Source organism: Aureobasidium namibiae (assembly GCF_000721765.1).
Source record: "Aureobasidium namibiae CBS 147.97 unplaced genomic scaffold scaffold_14, whole genome shotgun sequence".
Lineage (NCBI taxonomy): Eukaryota > Fungi > Ascomycota > Dothideomycetes > Dothideales > Saccotheciaceae > Aureobasidium > Aureobasidium namibiae.
In genome coordinates, this window is record NW_013581195.1 from 281,112 (window position 1) to 306,710 (window position 25,599).

At 51.7% G+C, this 25,599-nt stretch overlaps 4 protein-coding genes across 4 annotated transcripts; 3 read left to right on the forward strand and 1 right to left on the reverse strand.

Moving 5' to 3' along the window:
• Positions 1 to 4,979: 4,979 nt before the first annotated feature.
• On the forward strand, positions 4,980 to 6,665 carry M436DRAFT_52291 (uncharacterized protein; the record flags this gene model as incomplete). The annotated part of the gene is made up of 1 exon (XM_013569690.1): positions 4,980 to 6,665. The coding sequence occupies one exon, from the start codon at positions 4,980 to 4,982 to the stop codon at positions 6,663 to 6,665; it is 1,686 nt and encodes a 561-aa protein (XP_013425144.1).
• Positions 6,666 to 7,085: 420 nt separating this feature from the next.
• On the reverse strand, positions 7,086 to 10,185 carry M436DRAFT_52405 (ARM repeat-containing protein; the record flags this gene model as incomplete). The annotated part of the gene is made up of 2 exons (XM_013569719.1): positions 7,086 to 10,100; positions 10,156 to 10,185. The coding sequence occupies 2 exons, from the start codon at positions 10,183 to 10,185 to the stop codon at positions 7,086 to 7,088; spliced, it is 3,045 nt and encodes a 1,014-aa protein (XP_013425173.1).
• A 3,195-nt stretch (positions 10,186 to 13,380) lies between these two features.
• M436DRAFT_51880 (uncharacterized protein) lies at positions 13,381 to 17,008 on the forward strand (the record flags this gene model as incomplete). Its single annotated transcript, XM_013569626.1, has 5 exons — positions 13,381 to 14,675; positions 14,731 to 15,663; positions 15,716 to 16,020; positions 16,071 to 16,562; positions 16,608 to 17,008. 5 exons carry the CDS (start codon positions 13,381 to 13,383, stop codon positions 17,006 to 17,008), a joined length of 3,426 nt encoding a protein of 1,141 aa, XP_013425080.1.
• An 810-nt stretch (positions 17,009 to 17,818) lies between these two features.
• Positions 17,819 to 25,141, forward strand: M436DRAFT_52002 (uncharacterized protein; the record flags this gene model as incomplete). Its single annotated transcript, XM_013569645.1, has 3 exons — positions 17,819 to 22,498; positions 22,547 to 24,998; positions 25,065 to 25,141. The coding sequence occupies 3 exons, from the start codon at positions 17,819 to 17,821 to the stop codon at positions 25,139 to 25,141; spliced, it is 7,209 nt and encodes a 2,402-aa protein (XP_013425099.1).
• Between the last annotated feature and the right edge of the window lie 458 nt (positions 25,142 to 25,599).

The following is a 25,599-nucleotide window of genomic DNA, read 5'->3' on the forward strand; positions in this document are numbered from 1 at the left end:
ACAAGGAGAGTCTCGAAACTTCCCTCCAAGCAGCCCATGACAAGATCCGAGAGCTGGAACACAACATCGCCGAGGCTTCGGCCACCGCTGTTGAAGCAAAGGCACAAATCAAGAGCTTGGAAGAACTAGAAAACACTCTGCGCGAGTCTCTTGAGGGCAAGTCACAAGAGGTTGCTGCTCTCCAGGAAGCGAACGCAAAGGCTGCCGAAAATCTTCACAAATCCGTCCAGGATAGTCATACCAAGCAAAAAGAGGCTGATGAGGCCCTGAACAGTCTGAAGTCATCCAAAGCCGACATTGACGCCGAGCTTGCAACTTTCATACAGAAAGCCACCGACCTGGAGAAGCAACTAGCCACCGCTACTCAAGCTCTGGAGAATGCAACTCGAGAGCATGAGGCGGAGAAGCGTAGGATCGAGCAAGAGCTGCTGTCGGTCAAGAGCGAGAAGGAGACCGTCACCGCAGAACTCGATGACACCAAGACACAGCTCTCCTCTACTCAGAAGGGACGTCAAGAGGCTATCCACAAGCTTGAAGAAGCCCATAGCCAGCACACCGAGGCCCAAAAGGCTGTGCAAACAACCCTTGCCGACAAGACCAAGGAGTTGGACAGCATCCGCTCAGAGCTTTCAAAGGCTCAAGATGACTACACACGCCAACTCGATGACTACAAAACATCTTCACGAAAGATACACGATGAGCACAACCAAAAACACGAGGCTTTTCTCAAGGACCTAGCCAATGTTCGCCAGAACGCAGCAGAATCTGACAACGCTTTGAAGACAAGGCTAGCAGAGGTCGCTGGGAGGCTTGCCAAGTCTCTAAAAGAGGTCAAGCAACGAGAAGAGGCAGACAAGCAAAGTAGAGCACATATCGCGGAGATTGAGTCGCAGCTCGTTACGTCCCAAAATCGTGCATCGGCACTCACTGAGGAGCTCGAACAACTTCGTCAATCCAAGCACGAGCTCGAGTCCTCAATGAGTTTATTCAAGGGCAATGTCGAGGATCTTCGCGAATCCAAAGACCAAATTGAAAAACAACTTGCAACTTCTCAAGAGCATGCGCTGGCTTTGAACAACGAGCTTGATTCTTTGCGAAACTCAAAGGCAGAGGTTGAACAAAAGTTGGCCACTTCTCTCAAGGAAAACTCATCAACATCAACAGAGCTTGCAGACTTACGTCAAGCTAAACATGATCTTGAGCAGCAGCTGGAACCTCTGCGAGAAGAACTACACAAGTCTGATAAGGAGTTCGAGCGTCTTCACCAAAGCATGACTGATGTTGAGCAGCGCTTGGTCGCTTCTGAAGAGCATGCAGCTGCCCTGTCTAAAGACATTACTGAAGTTCAGAAGTCCAAGGACGAAGTTGAAAGACTGCTGACTCTCTTCCGTGAGAAGGTTGCTACCCTACTGGCAGAAATCAAGCAACTCCGCAGTTCTAAGGACGAGGCTCAGCAACAGCTCACCGCCTCTCAAGAAGAAGCATCACAAGCTACTCAAGAGCTCGAGCGACTCCGCGCTTCCAAGCGTGAAGTCGAACAAGAATTGGCATCTTCTCGCAAGCAAGCAGATTCTGCTTCTGAAGAGCACGAGACACTGCGCAAATCTAAGAAGCAAGTTGAAGAAGAGCTATCCAAAGTCTCGACTCACCTCAAAGAGTCCCGCAAGCGGTTTGATGAGTTGCGTGAAGCCAAGGACAAGAAGTTGGCAGAAGTCTCGGAAGCATTGCAGAAGGCAACCGAGAACCTTTCCGAGGTCGAAAAGTCCAACGTAGCTCTCCGTAAGGAAGCAGACCAAAGCCATAAAGAAGCATTGAGCAAGTTACGCCACGATCATGAGAACACACTCAAGGCTTCTGCAGAGCAGTCTAGTGCTGAGCTTGCCGACATCAAGCAAGCTCGTGACACCGCTGTTTCGGAGCTCGAGCGTCGACTTGATGCATTGAAGTCAGCCATGGCCTCCCACGAGACCGAACTCAAACAAGTCAAGGAAGATGCCCAGCGTCAAGTTGAGAAAGCTCGCTCTGAGCAGAACGATCATGAGAAGAAGTATCTCAAAGATTTTGAGTCTGCCAAGCAAGCTCACGAGTCTGCGTATGCTGATTTGGAGAAGAAGCTTCAGGATGCAGCGCAAACCCACAAGTCAATGCTCACAGCCATCAAGACCCGTTACGAGGAGAAAAATGCCGAGGCTCGAAGCCAGCTTGAGGCCGAGGTGCAGGAAGCGCGTGGTTCTCAGGAAGGAAGCAAGAAAGCTCTTGAGGCTGCAGAGCAACGTGCGGGCGAGCTCGAGAAGCGTGTCGTCGAGGTACAAGATGATCTGAAAGCCCAAGTGCAAGAACTCAATGAAAAGCTTGCATCCACCAAGGCCAAACACGACAAGGATTTACAAGATCTGGCGAAGACTCATGAGGAACGTCTTTCTTCAGAACAACAACAACGCCAAGACGCAGAGAGTACTGCCAGAGACTCAGCACAGAAGATCCAGGAGCTTAACGATGAGCACAAGGCGCAATTCGAGAAAACAGTGAAGGATGCCAACGATGCCCAGAGCAAACTCAAGCAGCAACTGGACGCTTTGAAGACCGAACACCAAGAAACTCTCGAGAAGAACGACAAAGGGACCAAAGAGGTTCAGAATCAGTTGCAAGGTCAAATTGAAGCTCTAAAAGCCGAAAACGAAGAGAAGCTTCGTGCTTCCCAGAAAGAGGCCGAGGACGCTCAAATCGAACAAGCCGACCTCAAGCAGCAAATAGAGCGTCTGCAGCAAGAGCGCCAGTCAGCACTGGATGCAGCATCGGACAAAGCCAGGATCGCCGAAGAATCCTTGGCTCAAAGCAACAAAACACATGCCAGCCACCTCCGCGAGGTCGAGACTAAGCATGAGGAGCAACTCAGAAAGCTCGAAAGCACGCATGGTTCTGCTCTGAAGGATGTCAAGACCAACCACGTCAAGAACATTGGTGTTCTCCGCGATGAGTTGAACAAGCGTCATGAGGACCGCGTTCAGCAGCTCCAAGAGTCTCACAGTTCCGCCCTCAAGGACACAGAAGCCAAGCTCCGTGCAGAAATCGAGGAGATCAAGAGAAACTCTGAGACTGCCTCTGCAGAGATTCTGCAAAAGCATCAACAGGAAATTGAGGGGCTGATTGCCAAGCACAACGCTCAGCTTGATGAGGTCCAGAAGACTTCTGAGGGCACCTCTGCAGAGACTTCTCAGAAGCACAAGCAGGAGATAGAAGCGCTTGAGGTCAAGCACAAGGTGCAGCTCGACGAGGCCAAAAAAGCTTCTGAAGCTACTTCTTCCGAGACTGCTCAGAAGTATCAGCAGGAGATTCATGAGTTAGAAGCCAAGCATTTAGCTCAGCTCGAGGAGGTTCAGAAGACTTCTGAGGCAATATCTGCAGAGACTTCGCAAAAGCACAAGCAGGAAGTCGAACAGCTAGAAGCTAAGCTCCGTACAGAAGTTGAGGAGGTCAAGAGGAGTTCCGAGGCTGCCTCTGCAGAGACGCTGCAAAAGTACCAGCAGGAGGTCGACGAGTTGAAGGTCAAGCATGTCACTCAGCTCGATGAAACCCAGGATACTTATGAGGGCATGTTAGCAGAGACTTCGAAGGTGCACAAGCAAGCGATCAAGGGACTGGAAGCTAAGCATCGTGTGCAGCTTGAGGAAGTCAAGCGAGCTTCTGAGGCGACTTCTTCCGAGGCTGTTGAGAAGCACCAGCAGGAGCTCGAAAAGCTACGTTCCACGCATCGTGAAGAGCTCGACGTCCAGGGAAAGAGCACCGCTGAAGCCCGCCAGGCTGTTAAGAAGCAAGTGGACGAACTGAACGCCCAACTCAGCAAACTTCATCTAGACAACCAGACTGAGGTATCTACGCTCCGTGAAGAGGTAGAGGCCAAATCTGCCGAGACTCAGCAAGCTCTCAAGGAGATTGAAAGCCTTCGCCAAGCAGCCACGACCCGTCAAAGCGACGCTCAAGCAAAGCATGACGATCTGCAAGCTCAGATCGAGAAACTTGGTCAAGAGCATCAAAGCAAACTTGAATCTCATGCACGCGAGTCGGAGGACAAGATTGCTGAGCTCAAGCGTAACCACGAGTCTCACCTGACCACTTTCCGTCAAGAGGTTGAGAAGGCTAAGACTGACGAGGTAGAGGCACAATTGGAAACTCTCCGCGGACAGCACAAGAAGGAGCTCGATGATTGTGCCGCTGGAAATGACAAGAACATTGCTGAATTGAAGATCAAGCACGAGCAAGCCGTCACAGATGCGCAGCGAGCTAGAGAGGAGGCTCAGGCGGAGTTGCAGTCTCAACTTGATGGTCTTCGCCAACAACATGAGAAGGAACTCAGCAGCCATGTCGCCGACAGAGATACTAAACTCTCCGAGGCCAACCAGCAGCATGATCAAAAGCTTGCCAACGTGCAACAAACTGCCGAGAAAACTCAAGCAGAGCTTCAATCTCGCCTTGAGCAGCTCGAGACCAGCCACCAGAAGGCTCTCGAAGTCCAAGCCGCCGAGACCGTGACCAGACTCACAGAGATGGCTTCAACCCATTCTCAAGAACTAGCAACGGTTCAACAACTGCTAACGACCAGCCAGGAAGAAGCAGAGAAGAAGCTTGCGCAACTGAAGCAGAGCCACGAAGAAGAATTCGCCTCCCTCCGTCAACAATCTGAAGATCAGCGACAACAATCTGTCCAGTCATATGAGCAACAACTCTCGAAACTCGAAGAAGAGAAGAAAGAAACCCAAATATCGGCCGTGCGTGTGCAACAACTCCTTCAAGAAGAGCTCCAGCAAGAAAAGCAAAAACTGACAGAAGTAGAAGGGAGGGCTCAAGAAGACATCATCAAAGAGACGCAAGAACGGAGGCAACAACTAGCCAAGGCGAAGGAAGAGCACGAATCTGCAGTTGGGGAGTTGAGGGCTGAGCTTGCGGTCACCAATCAAAAGCTCGAGCAGACAAAGTCAGAGATGCAAAATTTGGCGGAGGAAGGGCAAAATTTGACGATCGATTTGGACGCATTAAGGAAGGAAATGGAGAGTGAAAAACAACGGCAGATTGCCACAGAAGAAGAAAGAATTATGACGTTGAATAAAAGACAGATTGAGGAAAAGAGATTGGAGACCAAACTGGCCACTGTGGAGACCGAGCGACAAGAAGCCGCTGCCACTATCGCACAACTAACCTCAGAAAAAGACGACACTTCAAAAGAATTCGATGCCCTGGCGTCCCAACTGGAGAACCTTACCATTGAGTTAGACCAAACCAAACAATCCCTCATCGACAATGGTACTGATTCAGACTCGAAGATCAAAACCCTCGAAGACAAACTCCAAGAAACGCTAGTGGAGAATGCGGCACTTAGCAAGCAGAGCCAATTCCTCAGACCCACGACGCCTGCGAACAAGACAATCTCTTACAGTAGATCGGCTTCGGTGGGAAGTTTGAGTCAGAGATCGGGTGCCGAGGATTACTTTGGCCGTTCGGAATCTGACGTCTCCGATATGGGCAAAGTGATTTTTGCGAACGAGTCTCTGTTTGTGCAGAAGATCAAAGAGCAGGTTGATAGCTTGGAGCAAGCTAGAGACAAACTCAATGATGTGTACACGCAAAGATACGACGCCATGGTCGACGAAACAGCCCGTCGTGAGGAACAACTCGAATCTCAGCATGCCTCTGAACTCGAAGCTGCTCGCAACAAATTGAGAGCAAGCCACTCACAACCTCTTGACACTGGCATACAGCCATCGACATCCACGTTCTTCGCCAGCAACGAATTCCAAGCACAAGATAACCGCTTAGTCCTCGAGCACGCAGAGCGTCTCGCGAACAGAAAATCTCAGGTTCAACACCACTATCGACTTCAATTCACAGCTCTGAGTGAGGATTACGACAAGAAGATCACCGAGTTGCTAGGCGAAAAGGAAATGCTAGACTCTGATCTGAGCATCGGGCCCGAAAAGTTTGAAGAGATGAGCGAGCAGATTGATCGTTTGCACAGCGCTACCAACAGCCCAGCTTCGATACGCCACAGACCTTTGCGTTCGCAAACTTCCATCGATCATCTGTTGCAAGGGAGCAGTGGTAGTGGTGGCGGCAGTCAACGCCTCTACCGCAACACCGAGACCTATCGTCCTAACACCCGCGGCGAATCTCCAGGAGGAATGACCTCAAGACCCCAGTCTTCGACGTCGGCACATGGCTCTCTCCGCCGCAAAACTAGCCACGGGCGCTTTTCCTCCTTTATTGGACGTGTCTCTTCACCCTTTTCTTCCTCTCGCTCCTCGCGCTCTTCAGTCTCTGGCGCTGCAAACTCACGTCCCAACACTACTGGCCACACAGGTCACCGCGTAGTCTCCACACCCCCGCCCTCTTCTCGCCCAGAATACTTTACCCACTCCATCAGCGAAGGCTCCAGTACTCTGGGCAGAGCTCAGGTGAGACCTATGACTGCAGAGGCACGCGAACACGCAGATATGGATTTTTCAATCGGACCGGAGAGGTTTGAAGCGTTGCAGCAAGGCAACCTGACACAGAATGAAGAGACGGCGGTGGGGAGGAGAGGTAGTGCTGCCAAAGGAGAGAGCGAGCAGCACAAGAGTCCGAAGATGCTGAGACATATTTCTGGATCCATTAGGAGGAAGATGAAGTCGTAGATGCCCATGTGTGGGTCTGGCCTCTTTGCGGTGGTTTTTTGCTTACGCGTAGATGGTTTTGGTTCCCGGATGGGTGTTAGAAGAGAAACAAGAGCAGAGAAGTGTATGAGAGGAAGCAAAAAGCGTTTGTGTGTGTGTTTGGGTGTCTCTTTTTTTTTTGTTTTCGATGGGCATAGCGCAGCATCTTTGCTTTCTGGCATTTCGGCATTGGCGGGTTTTTTGCATTGTAGAAAAGTCTCAATTGTAGCCATAGATCAATCATTGTACCAACAAATCTTACAATCCCGGTCTCGCAAGATCATCTGTTCTCCAAAAAGCAAATTCGACCCTTCACATAGCGACGTCTCATGACTACAAGACAACTCGACCTGCAATCCCTTTGGTTTCTATCACGAAGATTCATCATTGGTAGTTTCCAAGCTAGGCTCTTGCAAACACAAACCTCGCACTCTCTGGCATCTTCAACGGCCATGGCTTCTCCCTGTACTCGGCTAACCACACCGCATCGCCATTATACCTCTGCAAGCTTTCCTTCGCATCTTCTGATAAAGCATTCACAGGTCCCAACATCCTCAACACATCGTCAAATTTCTCTGCATCGACTTCGACGAATTTCACGATCGTGACGAGCAAGTTCTGTAAACTCTGCATCAGAGTTTTGGTGGAGGGATCGATATAAGCCACTTCCATGGCTTTTGCCGTAGCAGAAAGTTGTAAGGATGGTGCCTTCGTTTGCTGTTGGGATGATTTTGATGTTGATGAGGAAGCGTGTATATTTCTCTGCACCTTCTTATGCAATCTCGCCAACTCGGGCCACAGACTCTCAATCCTGGTCCGCATGAAGGTGCCTGCGTGCTCACTCATTGCAGCAATGATGTTGAGAGATCCGCTTACTATGTAAGCTTCAGTGTCAAAGAGGCGGGAAGTGACTTCGGGCCATAATGTGTTGATGAGCGGCAAGAATGAGTTTTCGTGTTTTGCGAGAAAGGGAATAGTGGTGTTGAGTAGAGAGAAGAGAGATGTGCGTAGAGAGGGTGAGGAGGAGGAGAGGTAATGTTGAGTCAGTTCAGTTATCTTGAGGAGGAGGGTGTAGGTTTTTGGGGGCGGTGGTGGCGTGGAATCTGTTTCTTCGAGTCGGTCCGAGGGTGTGTTCTCGTCTTCGGGGTCGAAGAGGCTGGCTGGTGGATCCAAAGTATCGATTGGTTTTTGAGAAATATCTTTGATGGTATCGAGAAGTTGTTGGAGATCAGTGGGTGTCCATCTCGAGTCTTTCTTCGTGGATTCCACACCATTGGCGATGGAAAGCATCGGAGCTTTGACACCCTCTTCAGCCATAGTCCGCAGGACAGCGAACAGAAGCTCCACCAAAGTCGTATACCCATGATAATCTTCCAACGCAGCAAAGATACTCTCCAGTGTATCTTCCAGGTAAGGCAATAACGACGGACCAGCCAACCGCACCATCATGAGCAAAACCTGGGGCCCTTGAGGTGACACATCAAAAGCATTGAGTTTCAGCGCCACGGCATTGACGAGATAGTCGACATTCGATACGATGAGTGCGCCTGCGTCAGAATAGCCACATGCATCTGCGACAATGTTTAGACATGTCATTGCGTGGTCGCGAACATATCCTGATTCGGCACCAAGGTGATGTAGAATGGGATATAGTGCTTCTACGAGCTCATCGCGAAACTCAACACCATGGTGTTGGGCATGTAATGCGACAGCTTCGAGAGCCAAACTCTGGAGTCGCCAATCAACGGATTCATCGTTCTCTAGTACTTCGAGAGAGAATGAGTATAATTGTTCTCGCAGCGAGATGGAGTGGTCCTTAGAGTAAAGATCACCGACCAACACATCGTTCATGAAGCCGTCGACTTGATCGTTGGTGTTCTTCAGATCTTGTAGTATCAACCAGAAAGTCGCGACTTGAGTGGTCTTCTCAGAAGTTCTCAGGGCCAGCATGAGATCTGAAGAAAGCCTTGGAGACGGATGTGTCGCTTTCAGTTTCTTCAGCATCTGACTGATGTAACTCAATATCGTTTCTTGAGACTTGAACTCTGCCAGCGGCGATGTGAAGGTCAGTGACTTTTGACTCGTCTGCAGCGACATATCAGATATGGCGACGGGCGTGACTCTTGCAATCTTCGCATTACGGTCAACAGAATGTTGAAGGATAGTCGTCACACTATCTTTCAACCCGCTTCCGAGCATCCTCGAGATCATGGTCATGTCAACCTCTGTGTCAGCCAGTATCGTGTATGCTCCAAAAAGCTTGCCGAGTGATCGCTCTTTCGCTTGGTCGTCATTCGACTGCATAATTCGCACCATCGAGAGTTGTTCGTTACGGAACACTGTCGACAAGAGATCTGATATTGTTGTATTATTCTGAGTCAGACTTGCAATTCTGTCTCTGTACGCAGCATTTGAATCTTCTTGGATGAGTGGTAAGACGGTTTCTGTCGCTAAAGCACAAGAGTCCACTAGTGCGTGGCTGCACTCCGAGAGAAGTGTCAAGTTAAATTCGAGAACAGCTTCTTGTACTTCTGGACGTTCGTGTGTACGCAGTCTGTTGATGTTCGCTATCGCAACTTTCAACTGTGCTGCTGTTGCTTTCACCCAACTACCATCCAGCTTCGTGGTCTTTTGTTCTCTCGGCAGTGCTTGTCCCTCTACTGGAGATGAAAGCTTGTCGGTTACTGCATCGCTGAGGAGTGTCTGCAGGAGTGATTCAATTGTCTGCAGACCAGCCACGAGAACTCTCCAATGTCGGCGACCGTTTGTATTGGGTGTGAGAGCCTTGGTCCAGGATGAAACTATACCAGGAAGGAAACTTGACAGCACTTCCCGGTCATCTATGCAGGCAACCAATGACTTCAATGCCTCTGCTGCCGCCAGTTGGACCTGAAAAGACTCTCCGCTGGTAATACCATCAAGAATGACAGAGACAGCATGACCCAAAGATGGGACATTTGCAGCCCCAACTAGAGAAGCTTTCCCTGCAGCACTGTTGCTCAAGGACTGGAAGAGTGCCTGCATGCACTGGAATCCAACCGAGCGAAGCTCATCCGTAGCAAGCCCTGACGGCACCGTCTTTCCAGATGTATCGCAAGTGAGTGTCAAAAAGATCAGAAGCTGACCACTCAAATTCGAGTCCATGTTTTTCGTCCAGCCTTTCGAGATCAGGATGTTCAAACACCGCAAACATGCTTCCATAGCCTGAACTGGAAGATCCCGGCTCGCTTTGAGGACCTGTGAGATAGGGAAGAAGACATAGTCGGCTAATTTGTGGTCAAAAGCAGCTGGTCGTGTGGTAACCTCTCCTAGTGTCCGTGATAATGTTTCCAGAGTTTTGATGATGTTGTCGACATTCCTGCTGTTGCCCGCAAATGCTAAGGTCGACTGGCTGAGGGCAATGCAGATCGGTTTGAGCTACACATTGTCAGAACGACATGACCAGGATCACTGCCGACTTAGGGGTACACACTCCCTGGAATGCCTCATTCCTTCCTTCCATTATCTCGTTAATTCACGATCCGAGTCGTTTATGTTCAAGGGAAGGAAGAGCCGTGTTTGCAGAACTTCAAGAGCGGTCAGTTGTGATTGGCCATCTCGAAGGCTTGGCACACATTGTATACAGTATCACCCTGGTCTTCTCTTCTTCTAATTCCCATCCTTATTGTCTTTGTCACATCACATCAATTTTAGTCTGTAAGTGTACAAGGTACTTTAATTGTCGTTAAGTGAACTGGTGAAGTTGCTTTGTCTGGGTTGAGCCTGAGAATTCGTCTTTTCTGTACAGAGAATCGACAACGCTTGAACGCCATCACATCGCACGTAGTCTGAATGATGTTCAGCAAGATTCACCGTTGCAACAACTTTACTCAAGAACCTCTCTAGTCTGGATTCATCGTACATTGTCCTTCCGACACGTCAAGTTGATCCTCGATGAGAGGAACATGAAAACTGACACTTTGGCACACAAAGAGGGAGCAAGAAAGCGACGTCGGACACCCAACCGACAAGCTCACACATAAATCTTGTGAAACATCACCCAAGAACATACGTGCCTCGTGTCTATTCGAGATGGACACGCTTAAGGTTGACATGTACGGAGTACAGAATCTGGGTTTACTCCTATTCAGCATGACAGCTTCTTTTCGATGTCAGGAAGCAGACTTTTGTTCTCCCGCTCCGAGGACGACTTCGGACGTAACGATTTAAGCATATCCTGCCCACCAAGGTTGCTTGCATAGATCTGGGCCTTTGACTACAGCTACCGCGTCAAGGTTCGTCATGCATCTGATCATGAAGATAGAGACTTTGGAGGCGAGTACATGTGAAAAAGACCCGAGTGCATACCGAGAACGTATTCGGAGAAGATACCGACAAGAGAGCAAAGCGTGGAAGCCGTGCAGTATTTGTGTTCCATGCATAGAAGTTGTGCACGAGTCAGGGCTGAGTGCGGGAGATCTGCAAAAGACGCGATGCACCCTCTCCCAGCTGGCCATCACGAACAGTGCGGAGCCGGGTGATCCTGCAACAAGCGTGTGCTGTGGGAATCTCTCTGTTTGTGCTCCTTTGCGCATGGCAAGACACAGAGGACTCTGCGCCATTGCTGGGTCTATGGCGCGTGGTCGCACCAGGGTTGCAGTCAAAAGAGTCATGTAACACCAGAATTTCGATGCATGTCAGCCGTTTTAGTCGTTGCCCACTTGGCGCCTAAAAGCACATTCGACTTCTTATACAGGTTTAGCCAGCTGGACCTTATTAGCGTACCTCATGATGAGCTCTGCCCTCTACCTAATTTAGGTTGTGGTTGACGAGAATTGTACGGACATCTGATTCATGAAGGCATTGAAGGCACAGCTGCCATACTTCTCCCGTGTCAGAATGCTTTTCCTTCTTCCGAGGTGCCATGGCAATGATCAAGCGTGTGACTAGCTTGGTCCAGAATCGCGGACTGATCGAACCTCGAAATTCGTGGTATCATTCATGCTCGAGATTTGGTCTGCAGCCGGGACCACCGAGGGAGAATGCACAGTAACGGCCGTAAAGCCATGAGAGAATTGGTGAACTATCTTCCAAACGTGTCACTGAGGGGACCAAAGTTTCTATGGCGCTTTCGTAGGATCAAAAAACTTCTTGGCTGTGTGTTCACGTATGCTGCTTGTATCGTGAGAACGACGCATTGGAGGACATGGCATTGTCTGCATCTGCTTCTAGGAAATCGTCAGTGCAGAGTCAAGTGTTATCGCGACCTCCCGCTTTGCACGCAAGGATGAAGCATGAACACCAGAACGATGGGGAGGCGGTATTGCCTGAATGAGCCACCTCGCGGTTTTGGATTGTACCCTGGAGAAGTACACCGGAAAGCTTGAGGATGGAGAATGACGGCTTCTAGAAAGCAAGAACGAAACTTTATAGACGACACTGTTGATTATCTGGCCTCAAAGGTAGTACCTGTTGAAAGATCCCAAGACGAGGGCCAGATAAGCGATAACAACGAAGGCTGTGTGCGAGAAACATCAGCTCTGGCTGGTGTCTGAAACGTGGTCGGCACTGGGCGGACCAGAGAAGGTGGCCTGACAGGATTGCGACAGTTGGGATGTGTGCTTAGACGCTGGCGAGCACAAGGCACATATGCCCATGATGATGAGGATTGTAGAGTGAACGGATTTTGGCAAAGCAATGACGACGTCCAATCACACAACAGGGAAACGCTGAAGCATAGAAGTTTCGATTTCGATGGTAGAGCGTGGCATCGCGTGGCACGGTGGCAGACAGGTTAAGGTTTGTGCATCCGGTGTGGAGAGGCAGTGAGTTTCGACGAGACCAAAGCATGAAGCGGCTGGCTGATACAGAAGCCTTGCACATGGCTTCCGCAGGACGGCCGAGTGTTGTTGGTGATAATGTGTAGAAGAAGGAGTAGGAGTATATTTCAATGAAAATAGACAGCTCTAGACAAGAGTTGTAGTGTGCGAGCGATGGGAAGAGTTCGCGTGACAGAGAAAGATAGACATGTTTATGAGACAAGCGGCAGGTTAGAGCGAGGATTGGCGGTTCGGGGAAGGGTTATGGCAATAATAATCTGTGCAGGGCTTAAGCTAGGAAGTCGCGACTCGTGGCGGAGCATGGCCAAGGCGCTCGGAGCAGGGAGCAGAGCAAAGAGTGGACTCGGTCATTCGGCATGACAAAAAACAGGAAGTGGGCAGAGAAGCACAAAGATGGTTTGGGTGCTGTTTCTGAAGTTAACGGCTCGACTGGGAGTCGCGGATCCGGTACTCGGTAGCATAGAACGGATGCTTAGCCGTTGGATAGGTATTCATGACAAGTTTTTCAATATTGGCCTAAGCCTGCATGCACGTGTCGATACATGGAAGTGATCAAGGCGAGATTGAGAAACGCCTGCAGATTGCAGTCTTGGGCGATAGGCAGGCGACAAAATGAATCAAGCAGGCGAGGCCTCGGGTCAATAATGATGAGATGATAATGTGGGAGGGCCCAAGCAAAAGAGAGGATCAGAGTTTGGGCCAGAAGATTAGATTGACTCTGAGACCCTGGTGCTTGAGCGTTTTTGCAAGGACCGAGCTCGTCGTCGATTCAAGCGTGAGCGCTCAGACAGCAATTGGGTTATGCCTCGTACACTATCGGCATCTCAGACCAGCTGCCTGCTCGTCGTCATTGGCAATTGCGACTCTGCGCTACATCCATGGCGGACCCTCCTCAACACTCTTTTGCGTCCGTCTTTCGTCCCGGCTCGAGAAGTAGTACATTTTTCAGTCCCAGTACTCACACGGCCACCATAACGGCCACTCCGACAACGACGCCCAAGACGACGACTCGAAGGTTTGCCTCGCTGAGAGGCGGCTCGAACTCGTCTCGTCTGAAGAAGCAGCAGGCCCAAAACCTCGCTCCAGCCCCGCCCTCGACCTCGCACGACGAGCTCGGCGACATGATCGATGCCACCGGTCCAAAGTCGAGACGCGAGCGTACTCTGATCGGCACCGAATGCGCCGCATGCGAGGAGCCGCTGGAACACACGTTGCGCGGAGAGCGCATTCTGCAGCTGTCGTGCGGCCATGTCGCTCACGAAGCTTGCTTCTACGAGTTTATCAAGGAGTTTGAGTCCCAGGAATGCCCTTCGTGTAACGCTCCACTGGGCCTTGACACCAGCCGAGGCGGAAACCTGAACTTTGGTAACACAAACCCCACCATCTCGACCGCTCTGTCGGTCGCTGACAACCTCTCAGCCAAACTTAACAACCTCGTCAACAATCGCAGCGCAAACAGCCCCGACTTGCGCGATCGCACAAGAGATTCCGATAACAATCCCACGCCCTGGGACGACCCGCCTCGCCATACCCACCAAACTTATGCCTCGACTCCAAGCCATGCTCATCACAGTCACGATTCCGTCCAAAGCCATGCCCACCACAGCCACAACTCGGTCCAGACTGCGATCCTGGATCCGAGCCCGCGTCCACCAACACAAGCCAGTTTCACGCGTTCCCACCAGCACAGCAACAGCGTCAACACGCACAACACGCACCTCACCCACACCAACAGCCATCACACTAGATCTGTCGAATCGCGCCAGCACGAGAGAAACAACAGCCAAGCCACAGACGAGTCTCGCAATCGCAGGATCGAATACGATCTCCAGTCCATCGCTGCTGACATTCCGAGCCCGCGGCCCAACATCAAGAACCCCATACCTGCTCCTACTGTCACTGTCCGTACAGAGTTCCCCACACTGAACCGAAGCCGACAGCAGCAAAGCTTGACCTGCCTGATTACTGTCGAAGTTGTCGATGGAAAATGGCGTCCCGATCCCGAGGACATCGTTTCTCCTGCTGCCGACAGCCTCGACAATATGTCAATGCCTCGTTCTCCCGATCCCCAGAAGCAATTTGATCTGCCCCATACACCGTCTCACGTACTGGATCGCGTCACCGAGGATCTGCATACCAAAGTCGACAATTGGCATGGTCTGGACTTTTCACGGTAAATACGCTCCCCCTTGTATTTTCTGGTACAACGCTGACGTGAGATCAAACAGATTCGGCCGTTTGCTACTCCATGGCACCATTCGCGTAGGCAAAGATCGCCAGTCATGGCAGGACTTGGAGTGCTATCTTTTCACCGAAATGCTCATTTGCATAAAGGAGAAGAAGCCTCAAAATCAATGGGAGACGGCCTCGGAATCTGCCAAGATGAGGACCAAGTGCACTCTCAAGGGTTCCATCTTGATCAAGAGACACTTGAAGCAGGTCCAGTTTGTTCCCGATCACGACATACTCACCCTGAATCTCTCAGTCGCCGAGCTCCCGCATTTCCACCTTCAATTCCACGATCGATCGCAGCTGGACATCTGGCGTCGCGCCCTTATCAGTATCAATAACATCGAGATGGGCGAAAGCGACGAAGACTTTGAAACTTCTGGCACCGAAGACGAAGATCTGGCCTCTAGAGGAGGTAGACGTTCCTCTATCCCGTCTTCGTACGGTGCTGGTAAATCCGCCTACACCGCACCCACGGAATACACCAGCCCTACCTTCCGAGGTACACATGGGTTCAGACTCCCCATGGCTATGCACGTTCCTCTGGACATTGTCGTTGTCGTACCGCTCTCTTCGTCTATGCAAGGGCTCAAAATCTCTCTGCTTCGCGATGTCTTGCGCTTCCTCGTAAACAATCTTGGCGAGCAGGATCGTATGGGCCTTGTCACCTACGGATCTAGCGGAGGCAGCATGCCTGTCGTGGGAATGACATCCAAAAACTGGAATGGCTGGTCTAGAGTTTTCGAGGCAATCAAGCCCATCGGACAGAAGAGCTTGCGTGCCGATGTTGTCGATGGCGCAAACGTAGCCATGGATCTCTTGATGCAGAGAAAGGCAGCCAACCCCATCTCTGGAGTCATGCTCATCAGCGACTCCACAACGTCCGAGATCGAGAGTGTCGATTTTGTTGTCTCTCGCGCCGAAGCCGCAAAGTAAGCATTCTTCATCCTGAAAAGCCCAATCACAGAAGCTAACGAATCACAGAATCGCGATACATTCATTCGGTCTAGGTCTCACGCACAAGCCCGACACCATGATCGAACTCTCAACCCGCACCAAGGCAACATATACATATGTCAAAGACTGGATGATGCTTCGGGAATGCGTGGCTGGCTGTCTGGGATCCCTGCAAAGCGTTTCACATCAAAACGCTAAGCTGAAACTGCGCTTGCCCGAAGGCTCACCTGCCAAATTCGTCAAAATCAGTGGAGCGCTACAAATCACAAAGCGCGCCACCGGTCGCGATGCCGAGGCCTCATTGGGCGATTTGCGCTTCGGTGACAGGAGAGGTGAGCTAACTGCCAACTTCATTTCATCTGCGATACTAATGCTCGTATAGACATTCTTGTGCAACTAGCCATTTCACCCGACAACTCGACTCCCGAGCAGGATTTGCAAGATCCTTGGGAGACGATTGTCTCTGGACTTGAGGCTCTTGGTGGACCTCTTGACCAGGATGATATGCGTCCAGTCTCTGTCGAGGAAGTTCCTCTCATTCAAGCCGATCTTGCTTGGGGCGACATTCTTCGCGAAGGCAATGTCACTCAGCTTCCCCGCCCGTCACTTCTTGCGATTACCATGCTTCCTCCGGTCTCGAAGAAGGCCTCGATGAGCCGTGCAGCAACTCCGCCAATTCCTCCCCACCCGTCTGTGGTCCAACGACGCATGGAGCTGCTAACATCCGATATGCTCACCCGAGCTTTGACATTGGTTTCCCGAGGCCAACACGAAAGAGCTTGTCATCTTCTGACAGAGACCCGCAGTATATTGAAGGGTCTCGGAAAAGGTGGACTTCCTCCTCTCCCACCACCTTCAGCGCCACCGACTGCTCGTCTCCCTCCTACTCCTACAGCAAGCATTCACAGCAACGGCACAGACTATCCACCATCGGGCCCACCTACGGGACCTCTTCCACCGCCTCCCATATTCATGGGGACTCCGGTGTCCATGGAGCCCAGACGCACCCCTACACCACCTCGTCTGGAGCCTCTGAGCCCCTTTACTCCCGCCGCAGGCATTGATGCCGACATCATGTCAGCCCTCGATACGGAGCTTGCTGCCTCCTTGGAGTGGATCAATCACCCTGCCGTCTTCGGCCGTGACAGTCGTAAAGCTGTCTTGCAGGCTATCGGTGTGATCAGCAGCCAGCGTGGTTTCACCATGCGCACTCCAGCTGAAAGCTTGTGGGCCACACGCGTGCCCGGAACAAGACGTCTCAATGACCGCAGCCGCGAGTGGCGCGAGACTGGAGACGAGCTCCTTGCCGAGGAGTCATAGAGAAGCAGACATGTCTGCGACTTTCACGACGATCTACGACCTTTTCCCTCTAACCCCGCTTACTTTTTCTTTCTGTTCATCTTCTTTCTAAGATATCCCCGGTTTTTTGTTTCTTGTCGATACCCGTGTTGTTCACCTTTCTTATCACCTTGGTCAGTTATGGATTTATTTGGATAAGGGAAAATTTTTGCTTGGGAAGGGAGAACTAGAAAAAAGTAAATCATGCATGCGGTACATTGCTGTTTTTTCTACTATGCTCATATGATCTTCCTTTGGTCTATCGTGTGTGATATGGACCTCTTGTGTATACCTTTCGTACTTGTCTCATAAAAGTGGCCTGGATACCGCCCGACAGCACACTTAGTCTCAAGTGAAGAGTCGTGTGCAAGTCTTGAATACAGCGATGATGATGCCTCACATCTATACGTTAACACTACGAACAGGTGATAATAGTATCTGTGCTGGCGACAGGTCAATCACAATAAGTAGGCTGATGACAATGACGAGTTCTGGTATTGAGCACAGACCATGGTGCATTGCGGCGGCAGTCGAACAAGCTTGAGAGTTTGACGAACAGCGAGGAGGAGCAACCCAAGCGCATACCCATCGACTCGAATAGACGCGTCTTTCCTGGAATCACCCTGGACCGGATAGCGACTGCAATTACAGTAACGCGCAAAACTTCAAGACTGAAAGGTGCGATCAGGCACCCGCAGCAAACACTCGACCCATGCACCGCGCATAGACAGGCTCTCCCACACAAGAGCTACGCATACACAGGCCTTGCAACACATGAAGGCGGCATAAAAGATGGCGCCTGCACAGCAAAAGAGAAAGCGCCCGCAGGACGACCACCAGAACCGCGCCTCACCCCACCGTCCTGAGAACCTCAATCTGGCCCAGCAGAACCAGCGCAACAACAATAACAACCGTCGCAATGGAAATGCTAGCCAGAACCGCTCCAACAACTCGACTCCTACTCACAACCGCCACGCCAACTTCTCGCAACCCTCCTCCGCAAGAAACTCGCCCGCGCAGACTCCACACACTCCACAGCAGAATGCGCAACCACCGCCGCAACAGCTGCAGCAACCAGAGCCAGTACGCCCTGCTCTGCAACCGACACCCGCTGCCACGCCGGCTCCTCCCCTCGTCCTTCCTCAGTACCCACCGACGCCCAAGGAACCCCCGGCTCCTTATGCCTACGACTACTTGACCGATGATGCTGTGAGCGCGTGGCAGGCAAAGGGAAAGCAGTCGGTGCTGGACGCTCTGGAGAGCGCAGAGGACAAGGATGTGGTGTCGAACACACTCATACAAGAGCTGCTGAGGACAACATTGGACGGCCGTTTGTCTGCTGGAGAGTGCGCCGAAGTGCTGAAACAAGTGGCCCCTACCGACGAGCTGCAGTCTGTCTTTGGCGACACGCTGGCTCTGCTCGACGACACGGACTGGAAGAATCCCGTTCTCAAGACACTTGTTCACCACGCTGGCCTCTCTGCTCATCTCCTCCGCAACGAGCTCGATATCGAACCCCTGTCGGCACTCGGTCTCGTGCGCAACACCTTCTCGACTATTCGCAACCGCAAGACGACAAACCTCATCTACCGCCAGGCTAACTTCAATTTGCTGCGTGAAGAGTCAGAGGGCTACTCAAAGCTCATCACCGAATATTTCCACGCCGCCAATGCTGGTTTGACCTCTGACCTGATCGCTGAGCATACGTTCCAGCGCATCAAGGCTCTCGTCGGCTCTTTCGATCTCGACGTTGGCCGAGTCCTGGATATCACTCTGGATGTCATGGCAAACCTACTGATAAAGAACTGCCGCTTTTTCATCAAGTATCTACGCGCAAGTTCATGGTGGCCAGAACAGCATATTCCGGAAGGTTTCCAGACTCAAGGCCAGGGCTTTACCTCTCTACCAGCTTGGGCTCTTCCCCATTCGGCATCGTCGAGTCAGACTTCGGAACAGCGTGCCCAACTCGCTGCTCTCAAGGAAGCCCGTGATGTGGATTTCTGGCAACAAGTACGCAAAGTGGGCATGGAGGCTTTCTTCGATATTGGCGCTCTTCGCATCACAAATCTGGATGCTTCTGCCGTTGCCGATCTTCTGAACACCGAACTCAAGCCCGAGTTGGACGCCAGAGGTCGTGAGATGAACATGATCCGCCGCCTTCGCACCAACAACGCCCGCAAATGGATGCGTCAAACCGGTTGCATCGTACCTCCTGGCAACTCCGACGCTGCTCAACTACTTGGCTTCAAACTAGCCTTCTACTATTCTGCTGCTCGCGACAAACATGATGTTCTTCCTGATAACCTCATCTATCTTGCCGCTTTCCTCATCAAGATTGGTTTCATCTCTTTAAGAGATCTATACCCCCACTTGTACCCCCCGGACGAGAAGATGGGAGAGACCAAGGAGAGACTGGAAAAGGAGAAACTGGAACGGGAAAAGGCTGCAAAGCCTGGCGGTGGTGCTCTGAATGCGCTTGCCATGGCTGGTGCTCTTGCAGACGACACGGCTCCCGCACCGCATGCCGCCGTTCGTGGTCTACGAGACAATGCTTCTGGACGAGCAACCCCCAAGGCCGAGTCTGACGCTGCCGAAGCCGCTACAGCGGATGGCGAAAAGGAAGCTCTGCCCGAGCCTGCCAACCAAAAGGTTGCGCTAGTCAAAAGTCTTTTGGCTATTGGCTGTCTACCTGAAGCTCTGTACATTCTTGGAAGATTCCCTTGGTTGACTGACCTCGTTCACGAACTACCCGACTACATTCACCGCATCCTCCATCACATGCTTACCAAGGTCTACGAGCCAGCCCGACCTCTCGCGAACAGGCCCGGTATGAACGATGCCAGACCTCACATCGGCGATCCGACCGGCTTGCCCAAGGGTCAGCTCAACCTCACTCCTGCACCACCGACCAGGACTCTGAGATGGGCCAACCTCGATCGTCCTGACCATGGTGATGCTGTCGAGTACAAGTTCTATTGGGACGATTGGGTTGACAACATTCCCGTCTGCCAAACGGTGGACGATGTGTTCCAATTGTGCAGCACGTTCCTGAACTTGACGGGTGTCAAGATCGGCAGAGATTCTGCTCTCTTGATGAAACTGGCTCGCATCGGCAAGAAGAGTTTGACTGACGATCCTTCCGACACCAACTACGCTCGCTGGATTGATCTCTGCAAGCGTCTCCTTGTTCCTGCTCTCAGTCTGACAAAGCACAATACTGGTGATGTTAACGAGATGTTTGAGCTCCTCAAGTTCTTCCCTACGAGCACTCGTTATTCCATATATGCCGAGTGGCACTACGGCAACACCTCCCGTCTTCCTGACATCAAGTCCGCCTTTGACCTCACTAAGGCTGAGACAAAAGACGTCCTCAAGCGTATCAGCAAGACGAACGTGCGAGCCATGGGTAAAGCTTTGTCCAAGGTCGCCTTTTCCTCTCCTGGTATTGTCATGCAAGTCGCCATTCATCAGATGGAATCCTACGACAATCTTATTGATGTTGTCGTGGAATGTGTTCGCTACTTTAGCATGCTCGGATATGATGTTTTGACTTGGTGTTTGATGAACGCTCTAGGTGGTGGTGGCAGAAACCGTGTACAGGCTGACGGTATGCTTACCAGTCCTTGGTTGCGTGCTCTCTCCACCTTTGCCGGCTCCATTTTCAAGCGCTACTCTGCCATGGACCCATCGCCCATTCTGCAGTATGTCACCAACGAACTTCGTGCTGGCAACTCTACCGATCTCGAGGTCCTTGAGCAAATCATCACCGAGATGGTTGGTATTAAATCTGACATGACGTTTAACGAATCTCAGGTTCTTGCTATGGCTGGTGGTCCGGTGCTCAAGGCACAGACACTGATCTCCTTGCTCGATGAAAGACACAAGATGGAGAAACCGTCTCGTCGTTTGATCAAAGCACTTACTGAACCCGGACTTGCTGGTCAGCTTTTGATTTCCGTCGCACAAGAAAGTCAGATGTACGCCCACCATGAATCTACTCAGGACGCACCTCTGAAAGTTTTGGGAAACAACATGGACAAGCTCTATCAGGTCTTTAACCAATATCTCGAGACTCTCCGAAGTACGCTGCGACCTGACGAGTTCGATGCCGTCGTTCCGGACACTGTCAGCCTGATGGGTGACTTTGGTCTCGAGCCATCAATCGCATTCATGATCGGCCGCGCAAGTATCGCTCATGCTATTGCAGAGAGCGATGCAGTCAGAAAGGCCGAACAGCAAGCCAGGAGATCGAGTCAGTCAGCTGCTACCAATGGCGACGTCACTATGGCAGATGTTGAGGAGAAAGACGTAAAGACCGAAGGGATTCTCTCGTCACCCGCCGAAGAGAAGCCTGTTCTCTCCCTTACTGAGACAGACGCGGAGATGAAGAGTGTTGCACACGCCAATGGTGTCGACACTACGACCCCTACTCCATCGCCCGAATCGCATTGGCATCCTGTCTTGACCCCTCTCATCGAAAAGACGCGCGACCTTCTGGGTGACAAGCTGGAGCAGAGCATAAGTATTCCGTTCTATGTCACTTTCTGGACCTTGGGACTAGAAGATATCTTAGTCAACACCAACAGCTATGATCAAGAGCTCGCCACTCAATCCCATCTCATCAATCAGATTAACAACGACCGTACCGACGTTACCGGCAAAGGTATGCAAGAGAAGGACAGGAGAAAGAAGGCTATTTCTGAGTTGAGGGAAAAGCTCACTCAGGAAATGAAGAGCCAAATCGGCGCCTACACTCAGGTCCGCAACAGGCTCAACAAGGAAAAGGATCACTGGTTCAACGACTTCCATAACAAGGTTGAGCTTTTGCACACCAGCCTTCTCCAGAACTGCTTCCTCCCAAGAATGATGAACTCTCCTCTGGATGCTCACTACACCTACATGATGTTGAAGTTCCTCCACAACAACGGCGCTCCTGGATTCCGTACTATGCATCTGTTGGATCGTCTTTTGCGCAAGAATCAACTGTCATCTCTCATGTTCCAATGCACACCCAGAGAGTCCGAGAACTTTGGCCGCTTCTTGAACGAGGTACTGAAGGAGCTCTCATCTTGGCATGCGGACAAGGCTGCATACGAGAAGAACGCATTCGGAGCAAAGAGACAGCTCACTGGGTTTGCAAGAAAACTCAATCCAGATAACACCCCACAGACCTTCCTCAACTATGAGGAGTACCGTGTACTGTTGTACAAGTGGCACTCTAACTTGAATGCCGCTTTCCAGATGTGTCTAGAATCTGGAGAGTACATGCATATTCGTAACGCCATTATCGTCTTCAAGGCTGTTGCCCAGCAATTCCCAGTTGCAGAGCCAATGGGCAAGATGATTCTCGACTCTGTCACTGCTCTCAGCAAGGCCGATGGCAGAGCCGATCTCAAGCTTGCTGCCGCAAGTACTCTGGGCGACATCCGCAAGAGACAGTCTTCTTGGGTTTCCAAGGAGCACTTTACAGGAGTGAGTAATGCAACGCCGCCAGCCATCAACAAATCTGACACTATCAAGAAACCCGACCCCAACGCCAAGCCAGTTCCATCCCCAGCAGAGACTCCCGCTTCTCGTACTTCGACGCCTCTTAACCCTACAGCACAAGCATTCAAAGCTCCTCCAGCTCAGACGGGTGAATCAGAAGATGGAGAGATTGACGATGATAAGCAATCTTCAAGTAAAGCAACCGGTGACGAAAAGTCGGACACACTGCTTGAGAGAAAGGCTGCTCTCAGACCACCGCCGCGAGCCGTTGGAGGCCAGTCCAGAGCTCACACGCCTTCGCAACGTGACGACTCAAGATCATCATCAGCTCAACCGACTAGGATGCCTCACTCTCTGCCTAGCAAGCCAGAGCTACCCAACCCAAGACAAGCTATGGGACGTGGCCCTGCGCAACTACCCGCTCGACATGATTCTCGCGAGCGTGGTCATGCTCCCGAATATGGGCGACTTGATCGACCCAGTGAGGCCATGCGTTCCAATCCAACCAGCATGCCGAGAGATGCCTCACCCCCAGGAGCACGTGGAGGTAGAAGTCGTCAGAGATCACCAGAATACCCACCTCGTGATGACAGACGCGATCACTACGGCAGATCTCAATCTTCGGCCGTGGTAGAGCCACGCATGGCTGAGCGCGATCAGTATGGTCCTGCCAGACCTCATCCGGGAAGAACACTCCTTCAACAGGACAACAGAGGATACCCTGGCGGTCCAAGCCCAATGGCCCCTCCTCCTGACCGTACAGCTTACGATAGATCTGACCGTCCTGAGCGCTCTGAACGTCCTGAACGTACTGATCGTGAACGTTCCGATCGCCAGTCCATGAGTCGAGCACCTTCCCATTCAGCCCAAACGCCACAGCCTGCAGTCAGTGTCAACCCTGAACGTCTTGCTCTGATTGCTGGCGACGTGCCTCCCCCCAACGACCGCAGATCTAGAGACTCGTCTCGCGACGATAGAAGACCCAGAGATTCGAGACCACAATCTCCCAAGAGGCCAGTCGACCTCCCAGCACCAGCACCTGTGCGGGAGAAGGAAGCCCCACGTAGACAACCTCTTGACCCCAATCCTTTCGCCGCACGCGAGAACCCTCGTGCCCAACCTGAGAAGGTGGAAACACCGACTGGACCTGCAGCCGGTAGGGGTGGAAGAGGAGGTGGCCGCATCGATGCGCCCTCAAAGTCTGCCGCCAGTGATTTGTTTGAGCCTGCGGGCGGTCCTAGACGAGCCGTCAACACGCAAATGCAAGATCCGAACTATGGGCGCCTGAGCTCTGCGCCAGAACTACCCTCAGGACCCCCGTTAGGTCCCAAGGGCTTCGGTAACAACAATAACCCTAGGAACTTCTCTGGACCACAAGGTGTTCCCAATGGTCGTCCTGGTGATGCAAGAGATGTGCCACACAATGCTCCTCAGGAACCCAGCAGTAACCGCAATAGACGATCTGGACATGATCGTCAGGGCTCGCAACAGGCGCAGTTCTCTCAACAACAGCCTCCACCTCCCCCACCACCGCCAGGGCATCCTCCGCAGGCAGAAGCTGTAGGTGTCCACCCCAGTCGTCTCCCTCGCCTTGATATTGCACCGCCGCAGATTGCACCGCAGAACGCTCCCACTCCTACAGGACCACGTATGAATCTGGGTGGCCAGTCCACTCCAAACACGCCTTCCGGGCCTTCGTCAGCTACACCTCGCGCTCCTGTTGGACCCGCAAGTGATCGCCGTGCGAACGGCACTGACAGGAGATTTGCTGGATTGAACGATACACTGCAAAGCGCAAATGCAAATGGCGCATCTATAAGAGGACGCGCCGGTGGACGTCAAGGTTCAGGTCCGAACCCCATGATGCCTGCATCCGCACAGCCCAGTCCTATCCCAGCACAGTCACCCGCCATGCCATCGCCAGCAATGCGAAATGATTTCCCCACCCCGACATCGTCGTCTAGAGATCAAGGCAGCAACAGACGCCATGACGATCGCGAACAACGCGATTCCAGACGTCACGGCCGCGATGGAGGCGATTCTCGCCATTCTAACCATGGCGGTAACCACGGCGGTCATGCATCTGCCAATCTGCCTGCTTTACCGCCACCTTCAGACGATTACCGCCATCAATCTTCCCGTGCATCTCGCTCTTCGCGTGGTGGACACGACAGAGACGGTTATGGTGGTAACGGCGGAGGCAGAACTGCACCACAGACTCCCACGCTGTCTTCTGTGGTCCAACCTCCTCAAGGATTTGCTGCTCCCTCGCAACAAATGGATCCGTCTTCCGGATACAACGGAGGCAGAAGCAGAGGTGGCTACGAAGGCGAAGATAGAAACAACGACTATCATCGTCGCGAAAGCCGTGGTGGGAATGATGGTGGAGCATCAGGCAGAAGAGACGATGGCAATGGCGGTGGACACCGCAGAGGTGGAAACGGGAATGATGATAGCAGGAGAGGAGGAGGAGGAGGTGGCGGTGGTGGGCAGCAAGGGGATATGATGGGACAGCAGCAAGGTCAAGGTCAGCAACAGGGACAGGGACAAGGACAACAAGGTCGTTCTGAGAGGAAGAGGAGAGGAGAGGGTGAACCTGGTGGTCATGAGGGTAAGAGGAGAAGATAGTTTGATGTGGATTTTCTCTTTTGCCTTTCTGGCCATAGGCTGCCTCTGCGATAAGGCTGGTTCCTCTCTGCCTTTTGTATACCGAGAAAAGAGATACGAGAAAAGCTCAATGCATACACTTTTTCCTTATGTCAAAGATAACAGACGACGACACCACAAAGGGCTTTTAGATCAGGCAGGAGAAGTGCACCGCTCTTTATTCTGCGTCTCCCCTCTGCGTTCCTTTTTTTCAAGAATACTCAAAGCTACCTCATCCACGCGGCAATCATCAGATTCTCGAAAAGTGTTTTTAGGAGGAAGCCACTTCACTGTCGAGGTAACGATGATTTCTTCTTTTTGAATTGTACAAAATGTTTCTTTCTCGTGTCGCTGCAGTAGAAACTTTTGGATGCCCACAATATCAATCAATATCATCACCCCTTTTGAAATTGGATACTTCTTTTTTTTTCACTCCGAAG